The 27,989-nt window shown below is 45.4% G+C and overlaps 1 protein-coding gene across 1 annotated transcript in view; it reads right to left on the bottom strand.

Annotated features, from left to right (window-relative positions):
• Window positions 1-24,096, bottom strand: part of KSR2 (kinase suppressor of ras 2) — a 451,469-nt gene extending 427,373 nt beyond the window's left edge. Inside the window, exon 1 of the mRNA XM_038762755.1 lies at window positions 23,917-24,096. Coding sequence (XP_038618683.1) covers window positions 23,917-24,096 — 180 coding nt within the window. The remainder of the gene's footprint in view (window positions 1-23,916) is intronic.
• Between the last annotated feature and the right edge of the window lie 3,893 nt (window positions 24,097-27,989).

The following is a 27,989-nucleotide window of genomic DNA, read 5'->3' as shown; positions in this document are numbered from 1 at the left end:
TTCCCTCATCTGGAAAATGGGGATGAAGACTGTGAGCCCCCCGTGGGACAACCCGATCACCCTGTAACCTCCCCGGCGCTTAGAACAGTGCTTTGCACATAGTAAGCGCTTAATAAATGCCATCACTATTATTAAATCATTTCACATGAAACCGTTAATACCATGGACAGCACCTACCATGGACAGAGAAAAAGTGTTGAAAGTTTTGGGAGCATATTCTCAATCGGATTTATTGAGCGTTTACTGTGTGCAGAGCACTGTACTAAGCGCTTGGGAAGTACAAGTTCATTCATTCATTTACTCAATCGTAGTTATTGAGCGCTTACTGTGTGCAGAGCACTATACTAAGCGCTTGGGAAGGACAAGTTCATTCATTCACTCATTCAATCGTATTTACTGAGCGCTTACTGTGTGCAGAGCACTGTACTAAGCGCTTGGGAAGGACAAATCGGCAACATATTCATTCATTCAATCGTATTTACTGAGCGCTTACTGTGTGCAGAGCACTGTACTAAGCGCTTGGGAAGGACAAATAGGCAACATATTCATTCATTCAATCGTATTTATTGAGCTCTTACTGTGGGCAGAACACTGTACTAAGCGCTTGGGAAGGACAAATAGGCAACATATTCATTCATTCATTCATTCAATCGTATTTACTGAGCGGTTACTGTGTGCAGAGCACTGTACTAAGCGCTTGGGAAGGACAAATCGGCAACACATTCATGCATTCATTCATTCAATCGTATTTACTGAGCGGTTACTGTATGCAGAGCAGTGTACTAAGCGCTTGGGTAGTACAAATCGGCAACATATTCATTCAATCGTATTTACTGAGCGCTTACTGCGTGCAGAGCACTGTACTAAGCGCTTGGGAAGTACAAATCGGCACCATATTCATTCAATCGTATTTACTGAGCGCTTACTGTGTGCAGAGCACTGTACTAAGCGCTTGGAAGGACAAATCGGTAACATATTCATTCATTCATTGTCCCACGTGGAGCTCACAGTCTTCAACCCCATTTTCCAGATGAGGTCACTGAGGCATAGAGAATAATAATAATAATAATAATAATAATAATAATAATAATAATAATAATAGCATTTGTTGAGCTATCCCAGCTCTTCCAATTGTCAGCTGTGTGACTTTGGGCAAGTTACTTAACTTCTCTAGGCCTCAGTTCCCTCGTCTGTAAAATGGGGATTAAGGCTGTGAGCCCACCTTGGGACAACCTGATCACCTTGTAACCTCCCCAGCGCTTAGAACAGTGCTTTGCACATAGTAAGCGCTTAATAAATGCTATCATTATTACTATTATTATTAAGCACTCACTATGAGAGTACAATACAACAATATAACCAAGAAGCAGCGTGGCTTAGCGGAAAGAGCCCGGTCTTGGGAGTCCGAGGTCGTGGGTTCTAATCCCGGCTCCGCCACTTGGCTGCTGTGTGACCTTGGGCCAGTCACTTCACTTCTCTGGGCCTCAGGGACCTCATCAGGAAAATGGGAATTGGGAGTGTGAGCCCCATGTGGAATAGGGACTGTGTCCAACTTGATTTGATTGATTGTACCGACCCTAGCGCTTAGTAGAGTTCCTCGCCCATGTACTAAGCAGTTAACAAATACCACAATTATTATTGCGCTTAGTACAGTGCTCTGCACACAGTAAGTGCTCAATAAATACGATTGAATGAATGAATTATTATTATTATTATTATTATTAATTCATTCAATCATATTTATTATTGATTATTATAATTAATTAATTAAGAATTAATAATATAATTAATAATAATACTGAAATGCCCTCCCTCCACACATCCGCCTCCTCCACAGCTCACCTCCTCCAGGAGGCCTTCCCACACTGAGCCCCCTTTTTCCTCTCCTCCTCCCCATCCCTCCCACCCTACCTCCTTCCCCTCCCCTCAGCCCCTGCATATATATTTGTACAGATTTATTACTCTATTTATTTTATTTGTCCATATTTACTATTCTATTTATTTTGTTAATGATGTGCATCTAGCTATAATTCTATTTGTTCTGATGATTTTGACACCTGTCTCCATGTTTTGTTTTGTTGTCTGTCTCCCCCTTCTAGACCGTGAGCCCGTTGTCGGGTAGGGACCGTCTCTCTATGTTGCCAACTTGGACTTCCCAAGCGCTTAGTACAGTGTTCTGCACCCAGTAAGCGCTCAATAAATATGATTGAATGAATGAATGAATGAATAACAGACACATTCAACCCTCACAACGCGCTTACAGTCTAGATGGGGATTGTGGCCCACAAGGAGCTTACAGTCTACAAGAAGCAGCGTGGCTCAGTGGAAAAGAGCCCGGGCTTTGGAGTCGGAGGTCATGGGTTCAAATCCTGACTCCGCTACTTGTCAGCTGGGTGACTTTGGGCAAGTCACTTCACTCCTCTGGGCCTCAGTTCCCTCATCTGTAAAATGGGGATGAAGACTGGGAGCCCCCCGTGGGACAACCTGATCACTCTGTAACCTCTCCAGCGCTTACCACAGTGCTTTGCACATAGTAAGCGCTTAATAAATGCCATTAAAAAGAAAAAAAGAATCGTTGCCCTCCTCACGGAAGGAAGCAGGGCCAAATCAGATCTCTAACTTTCCCTCTTGAAATGCACAAGGATAATAAAAATAATAGGTTAAAACTGGGATTGATGCAAGTTACTCAGGCCAGAGACAGTCCCTGTCCCAAACCCTAATCACAATCAGAGGGAGGGGAAAGAGGTATCGAATCCCCATTTTCCAGAGGAGGAAACCGAGGCCCAGAGAAGTGACTTGCCCAAGGTCACACAGCAGTCAAGCGGTGGAGGCGGGATTAGAACCCAGGTCTCCCGGCACCCACGTTGGTGCTCTTTCCACTAGTTTATGTGCTTTATGGACACCTCGTCCAGTAATTTACCTACATTTCTTGTGGGCCTGGTGATATTTTCGGGGCCCTCCAACTTTCTATGGAACTTTACTTATTATTTATTTAGTTATTTGGCATTTGATGATGACGGTGGTATTCATTAAGCGCTTAGTCTGCATCGAGCACTGTTCTAAGTGCTGGGGTCGATAATAATAATAATAATAATGGCATTTATTAAGCACTGACTATGTGCATAGCACGCTGAAGAAGCAGCGTGGCTCAGTGGAAAGAGCACAGGTTTTGGAGTCAGAGGTCATGGGTTCAAATCCCGGCTCTGCCAATTGTCAGCTGGGTGACTTTGGGCAAGTCACATAATAATAATAATAATAATAATAATAATAATAATAATGGCATTTATTAAGCGCTTACTATGTGCAAAGCACTGTTCTAAGCGCTGGGGACTTTGCAAGGTGATCAGATTGTCCCCCGGGGGGCTCACAGTCTTAATCCCCATTTTTACAGATGAGGGACCTGAGGCACAGAGAATCAATCAATCAATCAGTCGTATTTATTGAGCGCTTACCGTGTGCAGAGCACTGTACTAAGCGCTTGGGAAATCCAAGTTGGCAACATATAGAGACAGTCCCTACCCAACTGGGGGCTCACAGTCTAGAAGGGGGAGACAGAGAACAAAACCAAACATATTAACAAAATAAAATAAATAGAATAGATATGTACAAGTAAAATAAACAAATAAATCGAGTAATAAATACCTCAGTTACCTCATCTGTAGAATGGGGATTGAGACTGTGAGTCCCACGTGGGATACGGACTTGTATCCACCTCCACGGTTAGTACAGTGCCTGGCACATAGTAAGCACTTAACAAATACCACAGTTCATTCATTCATTCATTCAATCATATTTACTGAGCACTTACTATGTGCAGAGCACTGTACTAAGCGCTTGGGAAGTACAAATCGGCAACATATAGAGACGGTCCCTACCCAACAACGGCCTCACGGTCTAGAAGCAGTGTGGCTCAGTGGAAAGAGCCCGGGCTTTGGAGTCAGAGGTCATGGGTTCAAATCCCAGCTCCGCCAATTGTCAACTGTGTGACTTTGGGCAAATCCCTTCACTTCTCTGTGCCTCAGTTCCCTCATCTGGAAAATGGGGATGAAGACTGGGAGCCCCCCGGGGGACAACCTGATCACCTCGTAACCTCCCCAGTGCTTAGAACAGTGCTTAATAAATGCCATAATTTTTTTAGAAGGGGGAGACACACAAAAAAACAAAACAAAACAAGCAGACAGGTGTCAACACCAACAGAAGAAACAGAATTGTAGCTATATACACGATTATTATGATGATTATTGCAACATGATAAAAAAAATGAGAGCCAAGCAGGGCTCGTCGCTTAAAACCGAAATCCCATTTTATGGGAAAACCGAAGTGAATTTCATTTTCTTCAAATTACTGACCTCCTCCTCTGAGGTTTATCCGCCGCGGATGGGAGGATGAAATGGGAGATGGTGTTTTGTTGCAGTTGGAGGGATGAAAAAGGTGATGGTGTTTTGTTGCATTCAAAAATCAGCTGGGCCAGATGTTACCTGGCTCAATGCAATCTGCCGATTTATTGTCCCAGTGGACACAGGCGACGCCGCTTTTCCATGAAACAGTAGTTTTCTTTTAGACTGTGAGCCCACTGTTGGGTAGGGACTGTATATGTTGCCAATTTGTACTTCCCAAGCGCTTACTACAGTGCTCTGCACATAGTAATCGCTCAATAAATACGATTGAATAAATTCCTCTCCCCCTCGTCCCCCTCTCCATCCCCCCATCTTACCTCCTTCCCTTCCCCACAGCACCTGTATATATGGATATATGGTTGTACATATTTATTACTCTATTTATTTATTTTACTTGTACATTTCTATCCTATTTATTTTATTTTGTTGGTATGTTTGGTTCTGTTCTCTGTCTCCCCCTTTTAGACGGTGAGCCCACTGTTGGGTAGGGACTGTCTCTATGTGTTGCCAATTTGTACTTCCCAAGCGCTTAGTACAGTGCTCTGCACATAGTGAGCGCTCAATAAATACGATTGATTGATTGATTGATTGATTGATGATGATGATGATGATGATTGGGATTCTAAAAAGTTGCCACATTGTTCAAAAAAACATCTTTTCCAGTCAAGGCCTAAATGTGCCTGGGCTCGGGGACAAATGGCAAGGAAATAGACATAATAATAATAATAATCCTGGTATTTGTTAAGTGCTTACTATGTGCCAAGCACTGTTCTAAGCGTTGGGGTAGATACAAGGTTAACAGGTTGTCCCACGTGGGGCTCACAGTCTTAATCCCCATTTTCCAGCTGAGGGAACTGAGGCCCAGAGAAGTGAAGTGACTTCCCAAAGTCACACAGCTGACGAGTGGTGGAGCCGGAATTTGAACCCATGACCTCTGACTCCAAAGCCCGGGCTCTTTCCACTGAGCTACACTGCTTCTCACATTTATTAACTGCTTACTATGTGCAAAGCACTGTTCTAAGCACTGGGGGGGGGTTACAACTCCCCCTTCTAGCCTGTGAGCCCGCTGTTGGGTAGGGACCGTCTCTATATGTGGCCAACTTTTACTTCCCAGGCGCTTAGTACAGTGCTCTGCACACAGTAAGCGCTCAATAAATATGATTGAGTGAATGAATGAAGGTTGTACCATGTGGGGCTAACAGTCTCCATCCCCATTTTACAGATGAGGGAACTGAGGCACAGAGAATAATAATAATAATGATGATGGTATTTGTTAAGCGCTTACTACGTGCAAAGCACTGTTCTAAGAGAAGTGAAGTGACTTGCCCGAGGTCACACAGCTGACAAGTGGCGGAGCCGGGATTTGAACCGGTGACCTCTGACTCCAAAGCCCGGGCTCTTTCCACTGAGCCATGCTGCTTCTCACATTTATTAAGCGCTTACTATGTGCCAAGCACTGTTCTAAGCGCTGGGGAGGTTACAAGATGATCAGGTTGTCCCACGGGGGGCTCACAGTCTCCATCCCCATTTTACAGATGAGGGAACTGGGGCCCAGAGAAGTGAAGTGACTTGCCCGAGGTCACCCAGCTGACAAGTGGCGGAGCCGGGATTTGAACCCATGACCTCTGACTCCAAAGCCCGGGCTCTTTCCACTGAGCCATGCTGCTTCTCACATTTATTAAGCACTTACTATGTGCCAAGCACTGTTCTAAGCGCTGGGGAGGTTACAAGGCGATCAGGTTGTCCCACGGGGGGGTCCCAGTCTCCATCCCCATTTTACAGATGAGGGCACTGAGGCCCAGAGAAGTGAACCTGTTGTCGGGTAGGGACCGTCTCTATATGTCGCCAACTTGTCCTTCCCAAGCACTTAGTCCAGTGCTCCGCACACAGTAAGCGCTCAATAAATACGACTGAATGAATGAATGAAGTGACTGGCCCAAGGTCACACAGCTGACAAGTGGCGGAGCCGGGATTTGAACCCATGACCTCTGACTCCAAAGCCCGGGCTCTTTCCACTGAGCCACGCTGCTCTTTTCTTTTCCAGTCAAGACTTAAATGTGCCTGGGCCCAGGGACAAATGGCAAAGAAAGAGACACGTTCACCTCACCTGCCAGGATTTATTAAGATTAATAATCTTCCCCCTCTCCATCCCCCCATCTTACCTCCTTCCCTTCCCCACAGCACCTGTATATATGTATATATGTTTGTACATATTTATTACTCTATTTATTTATTATTTTACTTGTACATATCTATTTTATTTATTTTATTTTGTTAGTATGTTTGGTTTTGTTCTCTGTCCCCCCCCTTTTAGACTGTGAGCCCACTGTTGGGTAGGGACCGTCTCTAGATGTTGCCAACTTGTACTTCCCAAGCGCTTAGTACAGTGCTCTGCACACAGTAAGCGCTCAATAAATACAATTGATTGATTGATTGATTGATTATTAAGATCATGATAAAAGTGGCCGAGTTCTCTCCTTTCTGAATTCTCTGAACTAACATCCCTGACACAGCTCATGTTTGTGAGAAAAAAACCTCACTCCTTCATCAATCAATCAATCGTATTTATTGAGCACTTACTATGTGCAGAGCACTGTACTAAGCGCTTACTTCATACACTAGCAAAGCCATGACTGTTTCTTCCTGATATTAATCGTGGTTAGGTTAAGCGATTACTATGTTCATTCATTCATTCGATCGTATTTATTGAGCGCTTACTGTGTGCAGAGCACTGGACTAAGCGCTTGGGAAGTCCAAGTCGGCAACATCTAGAGACGGTCCCTACCCAACAGCGGGCTCACAGTCTAGAATAATAATAATAATAATAATAATAATAATAATAATAATAATAATAATGTTGGTATTTGTTAAGCGCTTACTATGTGCAAAGCACTGTTCTAAGCGCTGGGGGGAACACAAGGAGATGAGGTTGTCCCATGTGGGGCTCACAGTCTTAATCCCCATTTTACAGATGAGGGAACTGACAGACAACAAAACAAAACATATAAACCCAATAAAATAAATAGAATAAATATGTACAAGTAAAGTAAGTAAATTAATAGAGTAATCAATATGTATTCATTCATTCATTCAATCAATCGTATTTATTGAGCGCTTACTGTGTGCAGAGCACTGGACTACGCGCTTGGGAAGTCCAAGTTGGCAACGTATAGAGATGGTCCCTACCCAACAGCGGGCTCACAGTCTAGAAGGGGGAGACAGACGACAAAACATATTAACAAAATAAAATAAATAGAATATGTACAAATAAAATAGAGTAATAAATACGTACAAACATATATACATATATAGAGGTGCTGTGGGGAGGGGAAGGAGGTAAGACGCACTGTTCTAAGCGCTGACGAGGAGATAAGCAAATCAGGTTGGATGGGATCCCTTATAATAATAATAATGATGGCATTTATTAAGCGCTTACTATGTGCTAAGCACTGTTCTAAGCGCTGGGGAGGTCACAAGGTGATCAGGTTTTCCCATGGGGGGCTCACAGTCTTCATCCCCACTTTCCAGATGAGGTAACTGAGGCCCAGAGAAGTGAAGTGACTTGCCCAAAGTCACACAGCTGACAGTTGGCGGGACCGGGATTCGAACCCATGACCTCCGACTCCAAAGCCCGGGCTCTTTCCACTGAGCCACGCTGCTTCTCTGTTATCTGGTCATGGGCTCAAATCCCGGCTCCGCCAATTGTCAGCTGTGTGACTTTGGGCGAGTCACTTCACTGTTGGGTAGGGACTGTCTCTATATGTTGCCAGCTTGTACTTCCCAAGCGCTTAGTACAGTGCTCTGCACACAGTAAGCGCTCAATAAATACGACTGATTGATTGATTCTCCGGGCCTCAGTTCCCTCATCTGGAAAATGGGGATGAAGCCTGTGAGCCCCCCTTGGGACAACCTGATCACCTTGTAACCTCCCCAGTGCTTAGAACAGTGCCTTGCACATAGTAAGCGCTTAATAAATGCCATCATCATCATCATCATCATCCCACACGGGGCTCACGGTCTTAATCCCCGTTTTACAGATAGGAAACCAAGGCCCAGAGAAGAGAAGTGACTTGCCCAAGGTCACGCAGCAGACAGGTGGCGGGGCCGGGATTAGAACCCAGGGCCTTCCGACTTCCGGGGCCTGGGCTCTAGCCACTAGGCCGTGCTGCTTCCTTCCAACAAGCAACAAATTAATAATTTGTTAAGCGCTTACTATGTGCAAAGCACTGTTCTAAGCGCTGGGGAGGATACAAAGTGATCAGGTTGTCCCATGTGGGGCTCACAATCTTAATCCCCATTTCACAGATGAAGCAACCGAGGCCCAGAGAAGTGAAATGACTTGCCCAAAGTCACACAACTGACAATTGGCGGAGCCGGGATTTGAACCCATGACCTCTGACTCCAAAGCCCTGGCTCTTTCCACTGAGCCCCACTGCTTGCCAATTCTGTTGTAGTATACACTCCCAAGCGCTTAGTACAGTGCCCCACACATGGCAAACACTCAATAAATATCACTGATTGACCGATTCCCCAAAAACCACTTCAGGGAGAAGAAACCGTCCATTCTTGGTGGAAATAAAAGAAACTCCAGGAGTTTCCGATCCAACGGGGGAGACGGTAAACAGACGGTGATGAAAAGAAATCATTTAATAATCAAAATTGGGATTTGTTAAGCACTTATTACATGCCAAGCACTGTACTAAGCGCCGGGGTGGTTACAAGGTGATCAGGTTGTCCCACTGGGGGCTCCCAGTCTTCATCCCCATTTTACAGATGAGGAAACTGAGGCCCAGAGAATAATAATAAGGCTATTCGTTAAGCGCTTACTATGTGCAAAGCACTGGGGAGGTGACAAGGTGATCAGGTTGTCCCACTGGGGGCTCCCAGTCTTCATCCCCATTTTACAGATGGGGAAACTGAGGCCCAGAGAATAATAATAATGCTATTTGTTAAGCGCTTACTATGTGCAAAGCGCTGGGGAGGTGACAAGGTGATCAGGTTGTCCCACTGGGGGCTCACAGTCTTCATCCCCATTTTACAGATGAGGAAACTGAGGCCCAGAGAATAATAATAAGGCTATTCGTTAAGCGCTTACTATGTGCAAAGCACTGGGGAGGTTACAAGGTGATCAGGTTGTCCCACTGGGGGCTCACAGTCTTCATCCCCATTTTCCAGATGAGGAAACTGAGGCCCAGAGAAGAATAATAATGCTATTCGTTAAGCGTTTACTATGTGCAAAGCGCTGGGGAGGTTACAAGGTGATCAGGTTGTCCCACTGGGGGCTCCCAGTCTTAATCCCCATTTTCCAGATGAGGTCACTGAGGCTCAAAAAAGTGAAATGACTTGCCCAAAGTCACACAGCTGACAATTGGCGGAGCCGGGATTTGAACCCATGACCTCTGACTCCCAAGCCCTGGCTCTTTCCACTGAACCACGCTGCTTGCCAACTCTGTCGTAGTATTACACTCCCAAGCGCTTAGTACAGTGCCCTGCACGTGGCCAACACTCAATAAATACCACTGATTGACCGATTCCCCAAAAACCACTTCAGGGAGAAGAAACCGTCCATTCTTGGGGGACATAAATGAAACTCCAGGAGTTTCCGATCCAATGGGGGAGACGGCAAACAGACGGTGATGAAAAGACACCATTTAATAATCAAAATTGGGATTTGTTAAGCACTTACTACATGCCAAGCGCTTAGTCCAGTGCTCTGCACACAGTAAGCGCTCAATAAATACGATTGAATGAATGCCAAGCACCGTACTAAGCGCCGGGGAAGCTCCAAGTAGGAGGGAGGCCAGGTATTGAATCCCCATTTTGCTGCTCTGCATACAGTAAGTGCTCAATTAATCAATCGATCAATCAATCGTATTTATTGAGCGCTTACTGTGTGCAGAGCACTGTACTAAGCGCTTGGGAAGTACAAGTTGGCAACATATAGAGACGGTCCCTACCCAACAGTGGGCTCCCAGTCTAAAAGGGGGAGAATAAATATGATTGAATGAATGAATGAATGCTGAGGCCCAGAGAAGCGAAGCGACTCACCCGAGGTCACACAGCGGGGCAGTGGCAGAGTCAGGATTAGAACCCAGATCCTCTGATTCCCGGGCCCGGCCTTTTTCCACTGGGCTGATTTATTGGCTGAATATAAACGGGCCCCACCTGCTGAAATGGCGACCAGGCCTCTGAGGTAACTCCGTTCCGGGAAGTTGGTTTCCCGTCGGCCTTGTTTTTGGAAAACGATGGGAGTGCGGGAAGCGGACGGTGAAACGGAGATCCTTCCTCCTCTCGCTTCTCTCCCGGGAGACCAGAGGGAGTCGATTAAGGCTCTGAGTGCAAATTAAGCCCGTTGGTCCCGGTTGGCTGAACCATTTTCACTCCACTGGCCCTTCTATAATCATAACTTGTACTTCCCAAGTGCTTAGTACAGTGCTCTGTACACAGTAAGCGCTCAATAAATACAATTGAATGAATGATGAATAATAATAATAACAATAATAATAATCATAATGGCATTTGCTCAGCGCTTACTATGTACCAATCACTGTTCTAAGCGCTGGGGGGGATACAAGGCGATCAGGTTGTCCTGCGTGGGGCTCCCAGTCTTCATCCCCATTTGACAGACGAGGGAACTGAGGCCCAGTGAAGGGACTTGCCCGAAGTCACACAGCAGACATGTGGCGGAGCTATGATTAGAACTCACGACCTCTGACACCAAAGTCTGGGCTCTTTAATAATAATGATGGCATTTATTAAGCGCTTACTATGTGCAAAGCACTGTTCTAAGCACTGGGGTGGTTACAAGGTGATCAGGTTGTCCCACGGGGGGCTCACAGTCTTCATCCCCATTTGACAGATGAGGGAACTGAGGCCCAGTGAAGTGACTTGCCCAAAGTCACACAGCAGACAAGTGGCGGAGCTAAGATTAGAACTAATGACCTCTGACTCCCAAGTCTGGGCTCTTTAATAATAATGATGGCATTTATTAAGCACTTACTATGTGCAAAGCACTGTTCTAAGCGCTGGGGAGGTTACAAGGTGATCAGGTTGTCCCACGGGGGGCTCACAGTCTTCATCCCATTTGACAGATGAGGGAACTGAGGCCCAGTGAAGTGACTTGCCCAAAGTCACACAGCAGACAAGTGGCGGAGCTAAGATTAGAACTAATGACCTCTGACTCCCAAGTCTGGGCTCTTTAATAATAATGATGGCATTTATTAAGCACTTACTATGTGCAAAGCACTGTTCTAAGCGCTGGGGAGGTTACAAGGTGATCAGGTTGTCCCACGGGGGGCTCACAGTCTTCATCCCATTTGACAGATGAGGGAACTGAGGCCCAGTGAAGTGACTTGCCCAAAGTCACACAGCAGACAAGTGGCGGAGCTAAGATTAGAACTAATGACCTCTGACTCCCAAGTCTGGGCTCTTTAATAATAATGATGGCATTTATTAAGCACTTACTATGTGCAAAGCACTGTTCTAAGCGCTGGGGAGGTTACAAGGTGATCAGGTTGTCCCACGGGGGGCTCACAGTCTTCATCCCATTTGACAGATGAGGGAACTGAGGCCCAGTGAAGTGACTTGCCCAAAGTCACACAGCAGACAAGTGGCGGAGCTATGATTAGAACTCACGACCTCTGACACCAAAGTCTGGGCTCTTTCGTAATAATGATGGCATTTATTAAGCGCTTACTATGTGCAAAGCACTGTACTAAGCGCTGGGGCGGTTACAAGGTGATCAGGTTGTCCCACGGGGGGCTCACAGTCTTTATCCCCATTTTACAGATGAGGGAACTGAGGCTCAGTGAAGTGACTTGCCCAAAGTCACACAGCTAACAATTGGCATAGCCGGAATTTGAACCCATGTCCTTTGACTCCAAAGCCCGGGCTCTTTCCTCTGAGCCCCGCTGCCATCATCATCATCATCATCATCATCATCATCATCATCATCACCATGCTGAACTTTGAGACCGGGGTTAGAACTCACGGGATGGATTCATTCATCCATTCATTCAATCGTATTTATTGAGCACTTTCTGTTCATTCATTCAATCGTATTTATTGAGCGCTTCCTGTGTGCACAGCACTGTGCTAAGCATTTGGGAAGTCCAAGTTGGCAACATCTAGAGACGGTCCCTACCCAACAGTGGGCTCACAGTCTAGAAGGGGGAGACAGACAACAAAACAAAACATATTAACACAATACAATACATAGAATAAATATGTCCAAATAAAATAAATAAATAGAGTAATAAATCTGTATAAACATATATACATCTATACAGGTGCTGTGGGGAGGGGAAGGAGGTAAGGCGGGGAGGGTGGGGCGGGGAAGGAGAGGGAGAGGAAGGAGCTATATACACAGGATTAATAGAGTAATAAATATGTTCAAATATACGTCGCTCTGCCCACCGTAAGTGTTCAATAAATAGCACTGATTGATTGCCTAGTGCAGTCCAGCTGGATGCCTGCTCACCTGCAGGCCGCAAATCTCTGAAGAAGGGGATCCGCCTTTCCTCTGGGATCCTGTGACATCCCCTGGGATCCTCACTCGTCCCCTCCCATTCCTGGAAGCGCTTAGTCCAGTGCTCTGCGCACAGTAAGCGCTCAATAAATACGACTGAATGGAATGAAGTCTCTTCCTCCCAAAGCCAGCAGCAGTACACCAGGGGGGTGGGAGGGATGGCAGGATTAGAACCCACTGCGCCGTGTGGGACAGAGGCCGGGACTGACACGATTATGTGGCACACTGCTTGGCACATAGTAAGCGTCAGCTGGGTGACTTTGGGCAAGTCACTTCATTTCTCTGGGCTTCAGTTCCCTCATCTGGAAAATGGGGATGAAGACTGTGAGCCCCCAGGCATATAGTAAGCGTCAGCTGGGTACTTTGGGCAAGTCACTTCACGTCTCTAGGCCTCAGTTCCCTCATCTGGAAAATGGGGATGAAGACTGGGAGCCCCCAGGCACATAGTAAGCGTCAGCTGGGTGACTTTGGGCAAGTCACTTCACTTCTCTGGGCCTCAGTTCCCTCATCTGGAAAATGGGGATGAAGACTGTGAGCCCCCTGTGGGACAACCTGATCACCTTGTAACCTCCCCAGCGCTTAGAACAGCACATAGTAGGCACTTAATAAATGCCATTATTAATACATAATAATAATAATGATAATGGCATTTATTAAGCGCTTACTATGCGCAAAGCACTGGTCTCAGCGCTGGGGAGGTGACAAGGTGATCAGATTGTCCCACGGGGGGCTCCCAGTCTTCATCCCCATTTTACAGATGAGGTCACTGAGGCCCAGAGAATTGAAGTGACTTGCCCAAAGTCACACAACTGACAATTGGCGGAGCCGGGATTTGAACCCATGACCTCTGACTCCAAAGCCCGGGCTCTTTTCCACTGAGCCACGCTGCTTCTCTGATTACCACTATTATTATTATTATTATGATTATTATTATTATTATTATTGTTGTTGTTGTTGTTGTTGTTATTATTACCGCAGCGTGCAATACAGTGTTTGGAAATGGGGATAATAATGATAATAATAATAATAATAATGGCATTTGTTAAGCGCTTACTATGTGCAAAGCACTGTTCTAAGCGCTGGGGGGATACAAGGTGATCAGGTTGTGCCACGTGGGGCTCACAGTCTTAATCCCCATTTTACAGATGAGGTAACTGAGGCTCAGAGAAGTGAAGTGACTTGCCCAAGGTCACACAGCAGACTTGTGGAGGAGCCGGGATTCGAACCCATGACTTCTGACTCCAAAGCCCGGGCTCTTTCCACTGATGTGATGAGCGCTTAAGAAACACCACAATTAATAAGGGCCCACACCACGGCTGTGGGGTTGGGGGCTGGAGGAACAGCCCCCAAATTGGAAAACCTGTTTATTTTTTTAATTCCTTATCCCTCTGTTGGGTAGGGACTGTCTCTATATGTTGCCAACTTGTCCTTCCCGAGCGCTTAGTCCAGTGCTCTGCACACAGTAAGCGCTCAATAAATACGACTGAATGAATGAATGAATGAATTTCAGTGACCTTTTTAAAGCCGGTAAATAATAATGATAATAATGATGGCATTTGTTAAGCGCTTACTACGTGCCAAGCACTGTTCTAAGCGCTGGGGGGGGATACAAGGTGATCGGGTTGTCCCACGTGAGGCTCCCAGTCTTCATCCCCATTTGACAGATGAGGGAACTGAGGCTCAGAGAAGTGAAGTGACTTGCCCAAGGTCACACAGCAGACATGCGGCGGAGCCGGGATTAGAACCCATGACCTCTAGCTCCCAAGCGGACTCTTTCCACACACGCGCAACAAACACACACACACACACAACACTTGCCCCCATGCATGAGAAGCAGCGTGGCTCAGTGGAAAAAGCCCGGGCTTTGGAGTCAGAGGTCATGGGTTCAAATCCCAGCTCCGCCAACTGTCAGCTGGGTGACTTTGGGCAAGTCACTTCACTTCTCTGGGCCTCAGTTACCTCCTCTGTAAAATGGGGATGAATACCATGAGCCCCCCAGTGGGACAACCTGATCACCTTGTCACCTCCCCAGCGCTTAGAACAGTGCTTGGCACATAGTAAGCGCTTAATAAATGCCATCATCATCATCACCATGCTGAACTTTGAGACCAGAGGTAGAACTCACAGGATGGATTCATTCATTCATTCATTCAATCGTATTTATTGAGCGCTTCCTGTGTGCAGAGCACTGTGCTAAGCGCTTGGGAAAGTACAATACACCCACAAAGACAGCCAATCCCTGACCGCAACCGCGCTCGGAGGGGAGAGAGACATCAATACAAGTGAGCAGACATCAATAGAAATCAGATTACAGGTGGATCAGGTAATAATAATAATAATAATAATAATGGCATTTATTAAGCACTTACTATGTGCAAAACACTGTTCTAAGCACTGGGGAAGGATACAAGGTGATCAGGTTGTCCCACAGGGGGTTCACAGTCTTCATCCCCATCTTCCAGATGAGGGAACTGAGGCCCAGAGAAGTGAAGTGACTTGTCCAAAGCCACCCAGCTGACAAGTGGCGGAGCCGGGATTTGAACCCATGACCTCTGACTCCAAAGCCCGGGCTCTTTTTTTTTTTTACGATGGCATTTGTTAAGCGCACAACCGCGTTCGGAGGGGAGAGAGACATCAATACAAGTCAGCAGACATCAATGGAAATCAGTCAGATTACAGAGGGATCAGGTAATAATAATAATAATAATAATAATAATGGCATTTATTAAGCACTTACTATGTGCAAAGCAGTGTTCTAAGCACTGGGGAGGGATACAAGGTGATCAGGTTGCCCCACGGGGCGTTCACAGTCTTCATCCCCATCTCCCAGATGAGGGAACTGAGGCCCAGAGAAGTGAAGTGACTTGTCCAAAGTCACACAGCTGACAAGTGGCGGAGCCGGGATTTGAACCCATGACCTCTGACTCCAAAGCCCGGGCTCTTTTTTTTTTTTCTTTTACGATGGCATTTGTTAAGCGCTTACTATGTGCCAAGCACTGTTCTAATGAGCCACGCTGCTTCCCCCTTCTAGACTGTAAGCGCACTGTTGGGTAGGGACCGTCTCTAGACGTTGCCAACTTGTCCTTCCCAAGCGCTTAGTCCAGTGCTCTGCACACAGGAAGCGCTCAATAAATACGATTGAATGAATGAATGAAGTAGCAGCCTTAGTCCAGTGCTCTGCACACAGTAAGCGCTCAATAAATACGATTGAATGAATGAAGTAGCAGCCTTAGTCCAGTGCTCTGCACACAGTAAGCGCTCAATAAATACGATTGATTGATGGATGGATGGATTCAGGTAGAGATACATAGACCCGTACTCATTCATTCCGTCAATCGCATTTATCGAGCGCTCACTGTGTGCAGAGCACTGTACTGAGCGCTTGGAAAGTCCAAGTTGGCAACAGATAGGGACAATCCCTGCCCAACAACGGGCTCACAGACTAGAAGGGGGGAGACGGACGACAAAACAAAACAAGAAGGCATCAGGTTCATGCCTTCAAAGCCCTACTGAGAGCTCACCTCCTCCAGGAGGCCTTCCCAGACTGAGCCCCTTCCTTCCTCTCCCCCTCGTCCCCCTCTCCACCCCCCCATCTTACCTCCTTCCCTTCCCCACAGCACCTGTATATATGGATAGATGTTTGTACATATTTTTTTTTACTCTATTTATTTAATTTGTTTGTACATATCTATTCTATTTATTTTATTTTGTTAGTATGTTTGGTTTTGTTCTCTGTCTCCCCCTTTTAGACTGTGAGCCCACTGTTGGGTAGGGACGGTCTCTAGATGTTGCCAATTTGTACTTCCCAAGCGCTTAGTACAGTGCTCTGCACATAGTAAGCGCTCAATAAATACGATTGATGATGATGATGATATATGTTTGTACATATTTATTACTCTATTTTATTTGTACATATTTATTCTATTTATTTTATTTTGTTAATTATGTGTTGTTTTGTTGTCCGTCTCCCCCTTCTAATAATAATAATAATGATGGCATTTATTAAGCGCTTACTATGTGCAAAGCACTGTTCTAAGCACTGGGGAGGTTACAGGGTGATCAGGTTGTCCCACAGGGGGCTCCCAGTCAATCCCCATTTTACAGATGAGGGAACTGAGGCACAGAGAAGTGAAGTGACTTGCCCAAAGTCACCCCAGCTGACAGTTGGCGGAGCCGGGATTTGAACCCATGACCTCTGACTCCAAAGCCCGGGCTCTTTCCACTGAGCCACGCTGAGCCCACCATTGGGTAGGGACCATCTCTATCTGTTGCCGACTTGGCCTTCCCAAGCGCTTAGTCCAGTGCTCTGCACACAGGAAGCGCTCAATAAATACGACTGAATGAATGAATGAATGAAGTAGCAGCTTTAGTCCAGTGCTCTGCACACAGTAAGCGCTCAATAAATACGATTGAATGAATGAATCCAAACATAGACACACAAATACACACACATAGGAGCACTTGCAGCCATGCTGACCTCTGAGGCCAAGTCAGAACCCATGGGATGGATTAAGCAGCGGGGCTCAGAGGAAAGAGCCCGGGCTTGGGAGTCAGAGGTCGTGGGTTCAAATCCCGGCTCCGCCACTTGTCAGCTGGGTGACTTTGGTTAAGCCACTTCACTTCTCTGGGCCTCAGTTTCCTCATCTGGAAAATGGGGATGAAGACTGGGAGCCCCACGTGGGACAACCCGATTTCCTTGTATCTCCCCCAGCGCTTAGAACAGTGCTTGGCACATAGTAAGCGCTTAACAAATACCATCATCGTCATTATTATTATTATTATTATTATTATTATTATTACACCAGTGCTTAGTGCTTGGCACATAGTAAGCGCTTAACAAATGCCATCATGATTATTATTCTAGACTGTGAGCCCGTTGTTGAGTAGGGACCATCTCTATATGTTGCCGACTTGTACTTCCCAAGCGCTTAGCCCAGTGCTCTGCACACAGTAAGCGCTCAATAAATATGATTAAATGAATGAATGAATGAATGAAATCACACACACACCAACACCTGCCCCCAGGCTGCAACTGTGTGGCCAAGTTAGAACTGGTGGGATGGATCAATAATAACAGTAATAATGAGGATGGCATTTGTTAAGCGCTTACTATGTGCAAAGCACTGTTCTAAGCGCTGGGGTGGGGGGGATACAAGGTGATCAGGTTGTCCCCCGTGGGGCTCACAGTCTTCATCCCCATTTTCCAGATGAGGTCACTGAGGCCCGGAGAACAATAATAATAATGATAGCATTTATTAAGCGCTTACTCTGTGCAAAGCACCGTTCTAAGCGCTGGGGTTGGGGGGGAATACAAGATGATCAGGTTGTCCCCCGTGGGGCTCACAGTCTTCATCCCCATTTTCCGGATGAGGTCACTGAGGGCCGGAGAACAATAATAACAATGATAGCATTTATTAAGTGCTTACTCTGTGCAAAGCACCGTTCTAAGCGCTGGGGAGGTTACAAGGTGATCAGGTTGTCCCACAGGGGGGCTCCCAGTCTTCCTCCCCATTTTCCAGATGAGGTCACTGAGGCCCAGAGAAGTGAAGTGACTTGCCCAAAGTCACCCAACTGACGATTGGCGGAGCCGGGATTCGAACCCATGACCTCTGACTCCAAAGCCCGGGCTCTTTCCACTGAGCCACGCTGCTTCTCTTCACAAATAAACACACACATAAACACTTGTACTCCATGCTGTGACTGTGCGGCCAAGTTAGAACTCATGGGATGGGTTTTTTTTGTTGATGGCATTTGTTAAGCGCTTACTATGTGCAGAGCACTGTTCTAAGCGCTGGGGGGGATACATGGTGATCAAATTGTCCCACGTGGGGCTCAAAGTCTTAATCCCCATTTTACAGATGAGGTAACTGAGGCTCGGAGAAGTTAAGTGACTTGCCCGAGGTGACCCAGCAGACATGTGGCAGAGTCGGGATTCGAACCCATGACCTCTGACTCCAAAGCCCGGGCTCTTTCCACTGAGTCACGCCGGTTCCATTTAGACACATAAGTACACACTCACACACCACACCACACAACACCCGCCCGCCCCATGCTGACCTTTGAGGCCCAGTTAGAACGCATGGGGTGGATTAATAATCATTCATTCATTCAGTCGTATTTATTGAGCGCTTGCTGTGTGCAGAGCACTGTACTAAGCGCTTGGGAAGTCCAAGTTGGCAACATATAGGGACGGTCCCTACCCAACAGCGGGCTCACGGTCTAGAAGGGGGAGACAGACGACAAAACAAAACATATTAACAAAATAAAATGAATAGAATAGATATGTACAAATAAAATAAATAGAGTAATAAATACGTACAAACATATTAATACAAAACATATTAACAAAATAAAATAAATAGAATAAATATGTACAAATAAAATGAATAAATAGTGTAATAATAGAGTAATAATAGAGTAATAGAGATAGAGTAATAATAGAGTAATAAATTCGTACGTGCTTCATTCATTCATTCATTCATTCATTCAATCGTATTTATTGAGCGCTAACTGTGTGCAGAGCACTGGACTAAGCGCTTGGGAAGTGCAAGTTGGCAACATATAGGGACGGTCCCTACCCAACAGCGGGCTCACGGTCTAGAAGGGGGAGACAGACGACAAAACAAAACATATTAACAAAATAAAATAAATAGAATGTATATGTACAAATAAAATGAATAAAGAAATAGAGTAATAAGGGAAATGTCCACCACAACCCCTAGCAGGAAGGCCGTCTCGCTCTCGCCTCAAGAAGTCCCAGGAGCAGCCCGGGCCTCATTCATTCAATTGTATTTATTGAGCGCTTACTGTGTGCAGAGCACTGTACTAAGCGCTTGGGAAGCACAAGTTGGCAACGTATAGAGACGGTCCCTACCCAACAGCGGGCTCACAAGGCAGGAGAAGGATGACAGATTTCCAAGGCCAATCGCCACCCGCCAACTACCCGCCTGCCAATCTCCTCCAGGCCTTCCGAAGCACCCGTCATTTATTCATTCAACTGTAATAATAATAATAATAATAATAATAATAATAATAATAATAATTGTTAAGCGCTTTCTATGTGCAAAGCACTGTTCTAAGCGCTGTACTTATTGAGCACTTACAGTGTGCAGAGCACCGGACTAAGCACTTGGAAACTACGATTCAGCAATTAAGAGAGACAATTCCTGCCCACACAGGGCTTACAGTCTAGAAGGGGAAAGACAGACACAAAACAAGTAAACAGGCACCTAGATAAATAAATTTAGCGAGTTCCTCATTAGTATAGTGGTAAGTATTTCCGCCTGTCACGCGGGAGACCGGGGTTCGATTCCCCAACAGGAAGCACATACCTATTTATTATTACGCTATCTCTATTACTCTATTATTACTCTATTATTATTACTCTATCTATTATTACTCTATTTTATTTGTACATATTTATTCTATTTATTTTATTTTGTTAATATGTTTTGTCTATTACTCTATTATTATTTATCTATTATTACTCTATTTTATTTGTACATATTTATTCTGTTTATTTTATTTTGTTAATATGTTTTGTCTATTACTCTGTTATTATTTATCTATTATTACTCCATTTATTTTATTTGTACATATCTATTCTATTTATTTTATTTTGTTAATATGTTTGGTTTTGTTCTCTGTCTCCCCCTTCTAGACTGTGAGCCCACTGTTGGGTAGGGACCGTCTCTAGATGTTGCCAACTTGTACTTCCCAAGCGCTTAGTCCAGTGCTCCGCACATAGTAAGCGCTCAATAAATACGATTGAATGAATGAATGAAGCACGTATTTATTACTCTATTATTACTCTATTATTACTCTATTATTATTACTCATTACTCTATTTTATTTGTACATATTTATTCTATTTATTTTATTTTGTTAGTATGTTTTGTTTTGTTGTCTGTCTCCCCCTTCTAGACTGTGAGCCCACTGTTGGGTAGGGACCGTCTCTAATGTTGCCAACTTGTACTTCCCAAGCACATAGTCCAGTGCTCTGATGACCCCCGGCCCACGTCATCCCCCGGGCCTGGAATGCCCCCGATCCCTCTGCCCATCCGCCAAGCTCGCTCTCTTCCTCCCTTCAAGGCCCTGCTGAGAGCTCACCTCCTCCAAGAGGCCTTCCCAGACTGAGCCCCTTCTTTCCTCTCCCCCCTCGTCCCCCCTCTCCATCCCCCCGTCTTACCTCCTTCCCTTCCCCACAGCACCTGTATATATGTATATATGGTTGTACATATTTATTACTCTATTTATTTATTTATTTATTTATTTTACTTGTACATTTCTATCCTACTTATTTTATTTTGTTGGTATGTTTGGTTCTGTTCTCTGTCTCCCCCTTTTAGACTGTGAGCCCACTGTTGGGTAGGGACTGTCTCTATGTGATGCCAATTTGTACTTCCCAAGCGCTTAGTACAGTGCTCTGCACATAGTAAGCGCTCAATAAATACGATTGATTGATTGATTGATTGTAAGCGCTCAATAAATACCATTGAATGAATGAATGAATGAAGCACGTATGTATTTATTACTCTACTTATTATTACTCTATCTCTATTACTCTATCATTACTCTATTATTATTACTCTATTATTACTCTATTTATTTTATTTGTACATATTTATTCTATTTATTTTATTTTGTTAATATGTTTTGTTTCGTTCTCTGTCTCCCCCTTCTAGACTGTGAGCCCACTGTTGGGTAGGGACCATCTCTAGATGTTGCCAACTTGTACTTCCCGAGCACTTAGTACAGTGCTCTGCACATGGTAAGCGCTCAATAAATACGACTGAATGAATGAATGAAGCGCAAATCATTTCTTCTAGACTGTGAGCCTGCTGTTGGATAGGGACCGTCTCTCTATGTTGCCAACTTGTACTTCCCCAGTGCTTAGTACAGGGCTCTGCACACAATAAGCGCTCAATAAATACCGTTGAATGAATGAAGCGCCAATCATTTCTTCTAGACCGTGAGCCCGCTGTTGGGCAGGGACCGTCTCTCTATGTTGCCAACTTGGACTTCCCAAGCGCTTCGTACAGCACAGTAAGCGCTCCATAAATACGACTGAATGAACGAAGAAATAAAATTATAGATAAATACACAGCAAAACAAGTATACAGGCATCAAGGCATAACCCTTCTCCCTAACCTGCCGTTGGCAGTCGCTCTCCGTACTCAAGTTCAATTAAACACGTGTGTATGTGTGTGTATTCGCGTGAGCGTGTATTTGGGAGGGAAAGGAAGGGACTCTTCCACCCTCCAACTCTACCTCTTCTACGTCTTCTGATTGGCTTGCATCCATCCCAGCACCCAGGACAGAGCCTGGCACGTAGTAAGCGCCTACCAACGACCATTATTATTATTATTATTGAAGCCACTTTCAACTCCTTCCGATCCTTCCGCTGAAAACTGGCTCCCCTATCCTCCTCCTTCCCCTGGGGTACCCCTAAATATCCAAAGAGGGGGAGGCCTTCTGCTACTTTCCCATCTCTCTCTCACACATAGTAAGCGCCTACCAAAGACCATTATTATTACTGAAGCTACTTTAAACTCCTTCCGATCCTTCCGCTGAAAACTGGCTCCTCCATCCTCCTCCTTCCCCTGGGGTACCCCTAAATATCCAAATAGGGGGAGGACTTCTGCTACTGTCCCATCTCTCTCCCACACATAGTAAGCACCTACCAAAGACCATTATCATTATTGAAGCCACTTTCAACTCCTTCCGATCCTTCCGCTGAAAACTGGCTCCCCCATCCTCCTCCTTCCCCTGGGGTACCCCTAAATATCCAAAGAAAGAGGGGGAGGCCTTCTGCTACTCTCCCATCTCTCTCTCACACATAGTAAGCACCTACCAAAGACCATTATTATTACTGAAGCTACTTTCAACTCCTTCCGATCCTTCCGCTGAAAACTGGCTCCCCCACCCTCCTCCTTCCCCTGGGGTACCCCTAAATATCCAAAGAGGGGGAGGCCTCCTGCTACTTTCCCATCTCTCTCTCACACATAGTAAGCACCTACCAAAGACCATTATTATTACTAAAGCTACTTTAAACTTCTTCCGATCCTTCCGCTGAAAACTGGCTCCTCCATCCTCCTCCTTCCCCTGGGGTACCCCTAAATATCCAAATAGGGGAAGGCCTTCTGCTACTGTCCCATCTCTCTCCCACACATAGTAAGCACCTACCAAAGACCATTATCATTATTGAAGCCACTTTCAACTCCTTCCGATCCTTCCGCTGAAAACTGGCTCCTCCATCCTCCTCCTTCCCCTGGGGTACCCCTAAATATCCAAAGAGGGGGAGGCCTTCTGTTACTCTCCCATCGCCCTCCCACACCATCTTCATCCAAACGTCCAGAGCGGTCCACCTCACCACCTGTTTGGGACCAAAACAGCCCCGACCGACCGACTGTTTCGTGTCTACGAGCCTTTACCGCATCAAAACCTTTCTCCGACAACTGCTGGAGGGGGGGAATAAAGGGAAGGATGGGCCCACCAGCCCCTCTCCCCATCTCCTAACGCATCGCGGACAGAAATCCCAAGATAACAGAGGGAAGGGGGCGGCTCTGAATTTCCAGGCAGCCACATTTCCAGGCGAAAATCCACCTCCCAACCACCTGCAGAATGCGCAGGCTCACCGCAGTTCCTTAATTCATCACCCCGCACACAAGCCCCCGTTGTATATAAACAAATCCCCGGCCGGAAAAACAAAAAGACCGGCCTTCCTAGAGATGAAAATACATAAATAGATCACCGGGCCAAGCCGAGACGAAAGCGCCACAAAGGTGTGGGGAATCCAGGAGCGGATTCCCTCCCCGACACATAACGGCAACAATGATGATGGTATTTGTCAAGCGCTTACTATGTGCAGGGCACTGTTCTGAGCGCCGATGCCAACCGGCACTCATCAGGAGAAGGGATGGGGGTTGGGGAGGGGGGGAAAAGGGGGGAAAGGGGAGAGATTTGGGGGGGAGTTGCATAGGTGAGACCTACCTCTAGGGTCCTGATTTCCTTCTGTGTCAGGTCGTTGGATGTAGCACATTTCGTCCTGAGCCCTTCTAGGTTGGAGATGCTTATGTCTATCATGTTTTGGACCAGTTCACATTGATGCAAGGCTTTCTGCAAACTCAGTTGCTGCTGTTCTTCGCTTTTCGTCATGTTTTCCTCATCCATAGCTGGCTCTGCAGCCCCCCTCCCCCCCTTTCCTCCTCCCAGAGAGAGAGAGAGAGAGAGGAAAAAAAAGGGGGGTCTCCCCCCCACCCCAACCTCCTCCTCCTCCCCTCCAGCCAACAACCACTTCTCAACAATGCAACATGAAGAAAGCCATCAGGAGGGAGGAAAAAAAAGGGCTGGGGGTGGAAGCGAGAATATTTATTATTTTGTGTCAAGCAGACTCCATTAAAGTGGCTCCTCTCTGAGTCCCTGCTCCAGAGGAGATGCTGGAGCAGAGGCAGAACAGGTAGCCTGGCTGATGCTGTTCATCTAGGGAGGAGGGAGGGGGGAGAAAAAGAGGAGGAAAATCTAGCTCACTCTTTACACCCCGACTCCATGGAGGCTCTATTTACATAGGCTGCTGATTTTATGTCCCACCCTCACCAAAAAATAGAAAAATCTTTTTTTTTTCTTGCAAAAGCAGTGCATGGTCCACCGTTTGAGGTTGGCTTTTTTAAAAAAAAAAAAAAGATTTTTTTTTTTTATTTTTTAGGGTTCTTTTTTTTCTTTAATATATAGAGCGCTTTAGGGATGCTGCGGTCCGCATCCCCGCCGCCCGGCTCCACTCCGACATCTTGGCTGTCAATCAAGAGGGGGCGCCCGCGGGAGGGGACGCGAGTGCGCCTGCGCAGGACGGGCCTCCGGGAGGGCGGGGGGAGGAGGGGGGGAGAGGGCGCGTGCGCACACTGAGCGTTAGGTCCCAGCGGGCGGGGGCGCCGAGGGAGGGGGGCGGGGAGGGGGGGAAGAGCCGGGCGGGGCGGGGCGCATGCGCGCAACGAGCGTCGGTTTCCAGCGGGAGGGAGGCAGGAGTCCCTGAGGAGACTGGAAGCTCCTGATGGGCAGGGAACGCAGTCATTCATTCACTCACTCACTCAATCATTCATTCACTCATTTATACACTCAATCGTTCATTCCCTCAAACACTCACTCATTCATTCATTCATTTACTCACTCAATCATCCATTCACTCATTCACTCATTTATACACTCAATCATTCATTCCCTCAAACACTCATTCATTCATTCATTCATTCACTCACTCACATAATCATCCATTCACTCATTCACTCATTTATACACTCAATCATTCATTCCCTCAAACACTCACTCATTCATTCATTCATTTACTCCCTCGATCATCCATTCACTCATTTATACCCTCAAACACTCACTCATTTATTCATTCATTCACTCAATCAATCATCCATTCACTCATTCACACACTCAATCATTCATTCCCTCAAACACTCACTCACTCATTCATTCACTCACTCACTCAATCATCCATTCACTAATTCACTCATTTATACACTCAATCATTCATTCCCTCAAACACTCACTCATTCATTCATTCATTTACTCCCTCGATCATCCATTCACTCATTCACTCATTTATACCCTCAAACACTCACTCATTTATTCATTCATTCACTCAATCAATCATCCATTCACTCATTCACACACTCAAACATTCATTCCCTCAAACACTCACTCATTCATTCATTCACTCACTCAATCATCCATTCACTCATTTATACACTCATTCACTCATTTATACACTCACTCATTCATTCCCTCAAACACTCACTCATTCATTCATTCACTCAATCAATCATCCATTCACTCATTCACTCATTTATACACTCAATCATTCATTCCCTCAAACACTCACTCATTCAATCATTCATTTACTCACTCGATCATCCATTCACTCATTCACTCATTTGTACCCTCAAACATTCACTCATTCATTCATTCATTCACTCAATCAATCATCCATTCACTCATTCACACAATCGTTCATTCCATCACTCATTCATTCATTCATTCATTCACTCAATCATCCATTCACTCATTTATACACTCATTCACTCATACACTCACTCATTCATTCCCTCAAACACTCATTCATTCCCTCAAACACTCACTCATTCATTCATTCACTCACTCAATCATCCATTCACTCATTCATTTATTGATACACTCAATCATTCATTCAAACTTTCACTCATTCATTCACTCATTCATTTATACACTCAATCATTCATTCACTCACTCAATCAATCATCCACTCACTCATTTATACACTCAATCATGCATTCATTCACTCATCCAATCATTCACTCATTCAATCATTCACTCACTCATTCATTCACTCATTTATACACTCATTCATTCATTCAAACAGTCACTCATTCATTCACTCACTCAATCATTCATTCATTCACTCATTTATACACTCAATCATTCATTCATTCATTCACTCACTCACCCATTCATTCATTCACTCATTTATACACTCAGTCATTCATTCACTCATTTATACACTCAATCATTCATTCATTCACTCATTCATTCTTTCACTTGTATTTATTGAGCACTTACTGTGTGCAGAGCACTGGACTAAGAGCTTGGAAACTACAATTCAGGAAGAAAGAGAGACAATTCCTACCCACAACAGGCTCATGGGACCATTCATTCATTCATAATAATAATAATAATAATAATAATAATAATGATGATGGTATTTGTTATGTCATCTGTGTGACTTTGGGCAAGTCACTTAGCTTCTCTGGGCCTCAGTTACCTCATCTGTAAAATGGGGATTAAGACTGTGGGCCCCACGTGGGACAACCTGATCACCTTGCAACCTCCCCAGCGCTTAGAACAGTGCTTTGCACATAGTAAGCGCTTAATAAATGCCATTATTATTGTTATTATTATTAAGTGCTTACTATATACCAAGCACTATTCTAAGCACTGGGGTAATAATAATAATAATGTTGGTATTTCTTAAGTGCTTACTATGTGCCAAGCACTGTTCTAAGTGCTAGGGGGATACAAGGGGATCAGGTTGTCCCACAGGGGGCTCACAGCCTTAATCCCCATTTTACAAATGAGGTCACTGAGGCCCAGAGAAGTGAAGTGACTTGCCCAAGGTCACACAGCAGACGAGTTGCAGAGGCGGGATTAGAACCCATGATGCAAGGGTAATCAGGTTGTCCCACGTGGGGCTCACAGTCTTCATCCCCATTTTCCAGATGAGGGAACTGAGGCCCAGAGAAGTGAAGTGACTTGCCCAAGGTCATACAGCTGATGAGTGGCAGAGCCGGAATTAGAACCCATGACCTCTGACTCCCAAACCCGGGCTCTTTCCACTGAGCCACGCCGCTGGTCCATTCATATGTATTGAGCGCTTACTGTGTGCAGAGCACTGGACTAAGCGCTGGGAGAATACACTAGAACAACAAATAGATACATTCCTGACCACAATGGGCTCATGCGTCTGCTAAATATGTCGAATTGGACTCTACTGAGCGCTCAGTAAATGTCACTGTTCGATTGTTCCACTGTGTTCATTCATTCATTCATTCAAATGTATTTATTGAGTGCTTACCGGGTGCAGAGCACTGTGCTAAGTGCTTGGGAAGTACAGTTCAGCAATAATAATAATAATAATAATGGTATTTATTAAGCGATCACTAAGTACAAAACACTGTTCTGCAATAATAATAATAATAATAATAATAATAATGGCATTTATTAAGCGATTACTAAGTACAAAACTAAGTACAAAACACTGTTCTAAGCGCTGGGGGGCCTAAAAGGTGATCAGGTTGTCCCTCAGGTTGCTCACAGTCTTAATCCCCATTTTCCAGATGAGGTAACTGAGGCCCAGAGAATTGAAGTGACTTGCCCAAAGTCACACAGCTGACAAGTGGCGTAGCCGGGATTAGAACCCACAACCTCTCCGGGCTTGGGAGTCAGAGGTCATGGGTTCAAACCCCGGCTCCCCCAATTGTCAGCTGTGTGACTTTGGGCAAGTCACTTCACTTCTCTGGGCCTCAGTTACC

Source organism: Tachyglossus aculeatus, chromosome 21, assembly GCF_015852505.1.
Source record: "Tachyglossus aculeatus isolate mTacAcu1 chromosome 21, mTacAcu1.pri, whole genome shotgun sequence".
In the NCBI taxonomy this organism is placed as follows: Eukaryota; Metazoa; Chordata; class Mammalia; order Monotremata; family Tachyglossidae; genus Tachyglossus; species Tachyglossus aculeatus.
Note: the sequence above shows the minus strand (reverse complement) of the source record. Positions and strands in the feature narration are given on the sequence as shown.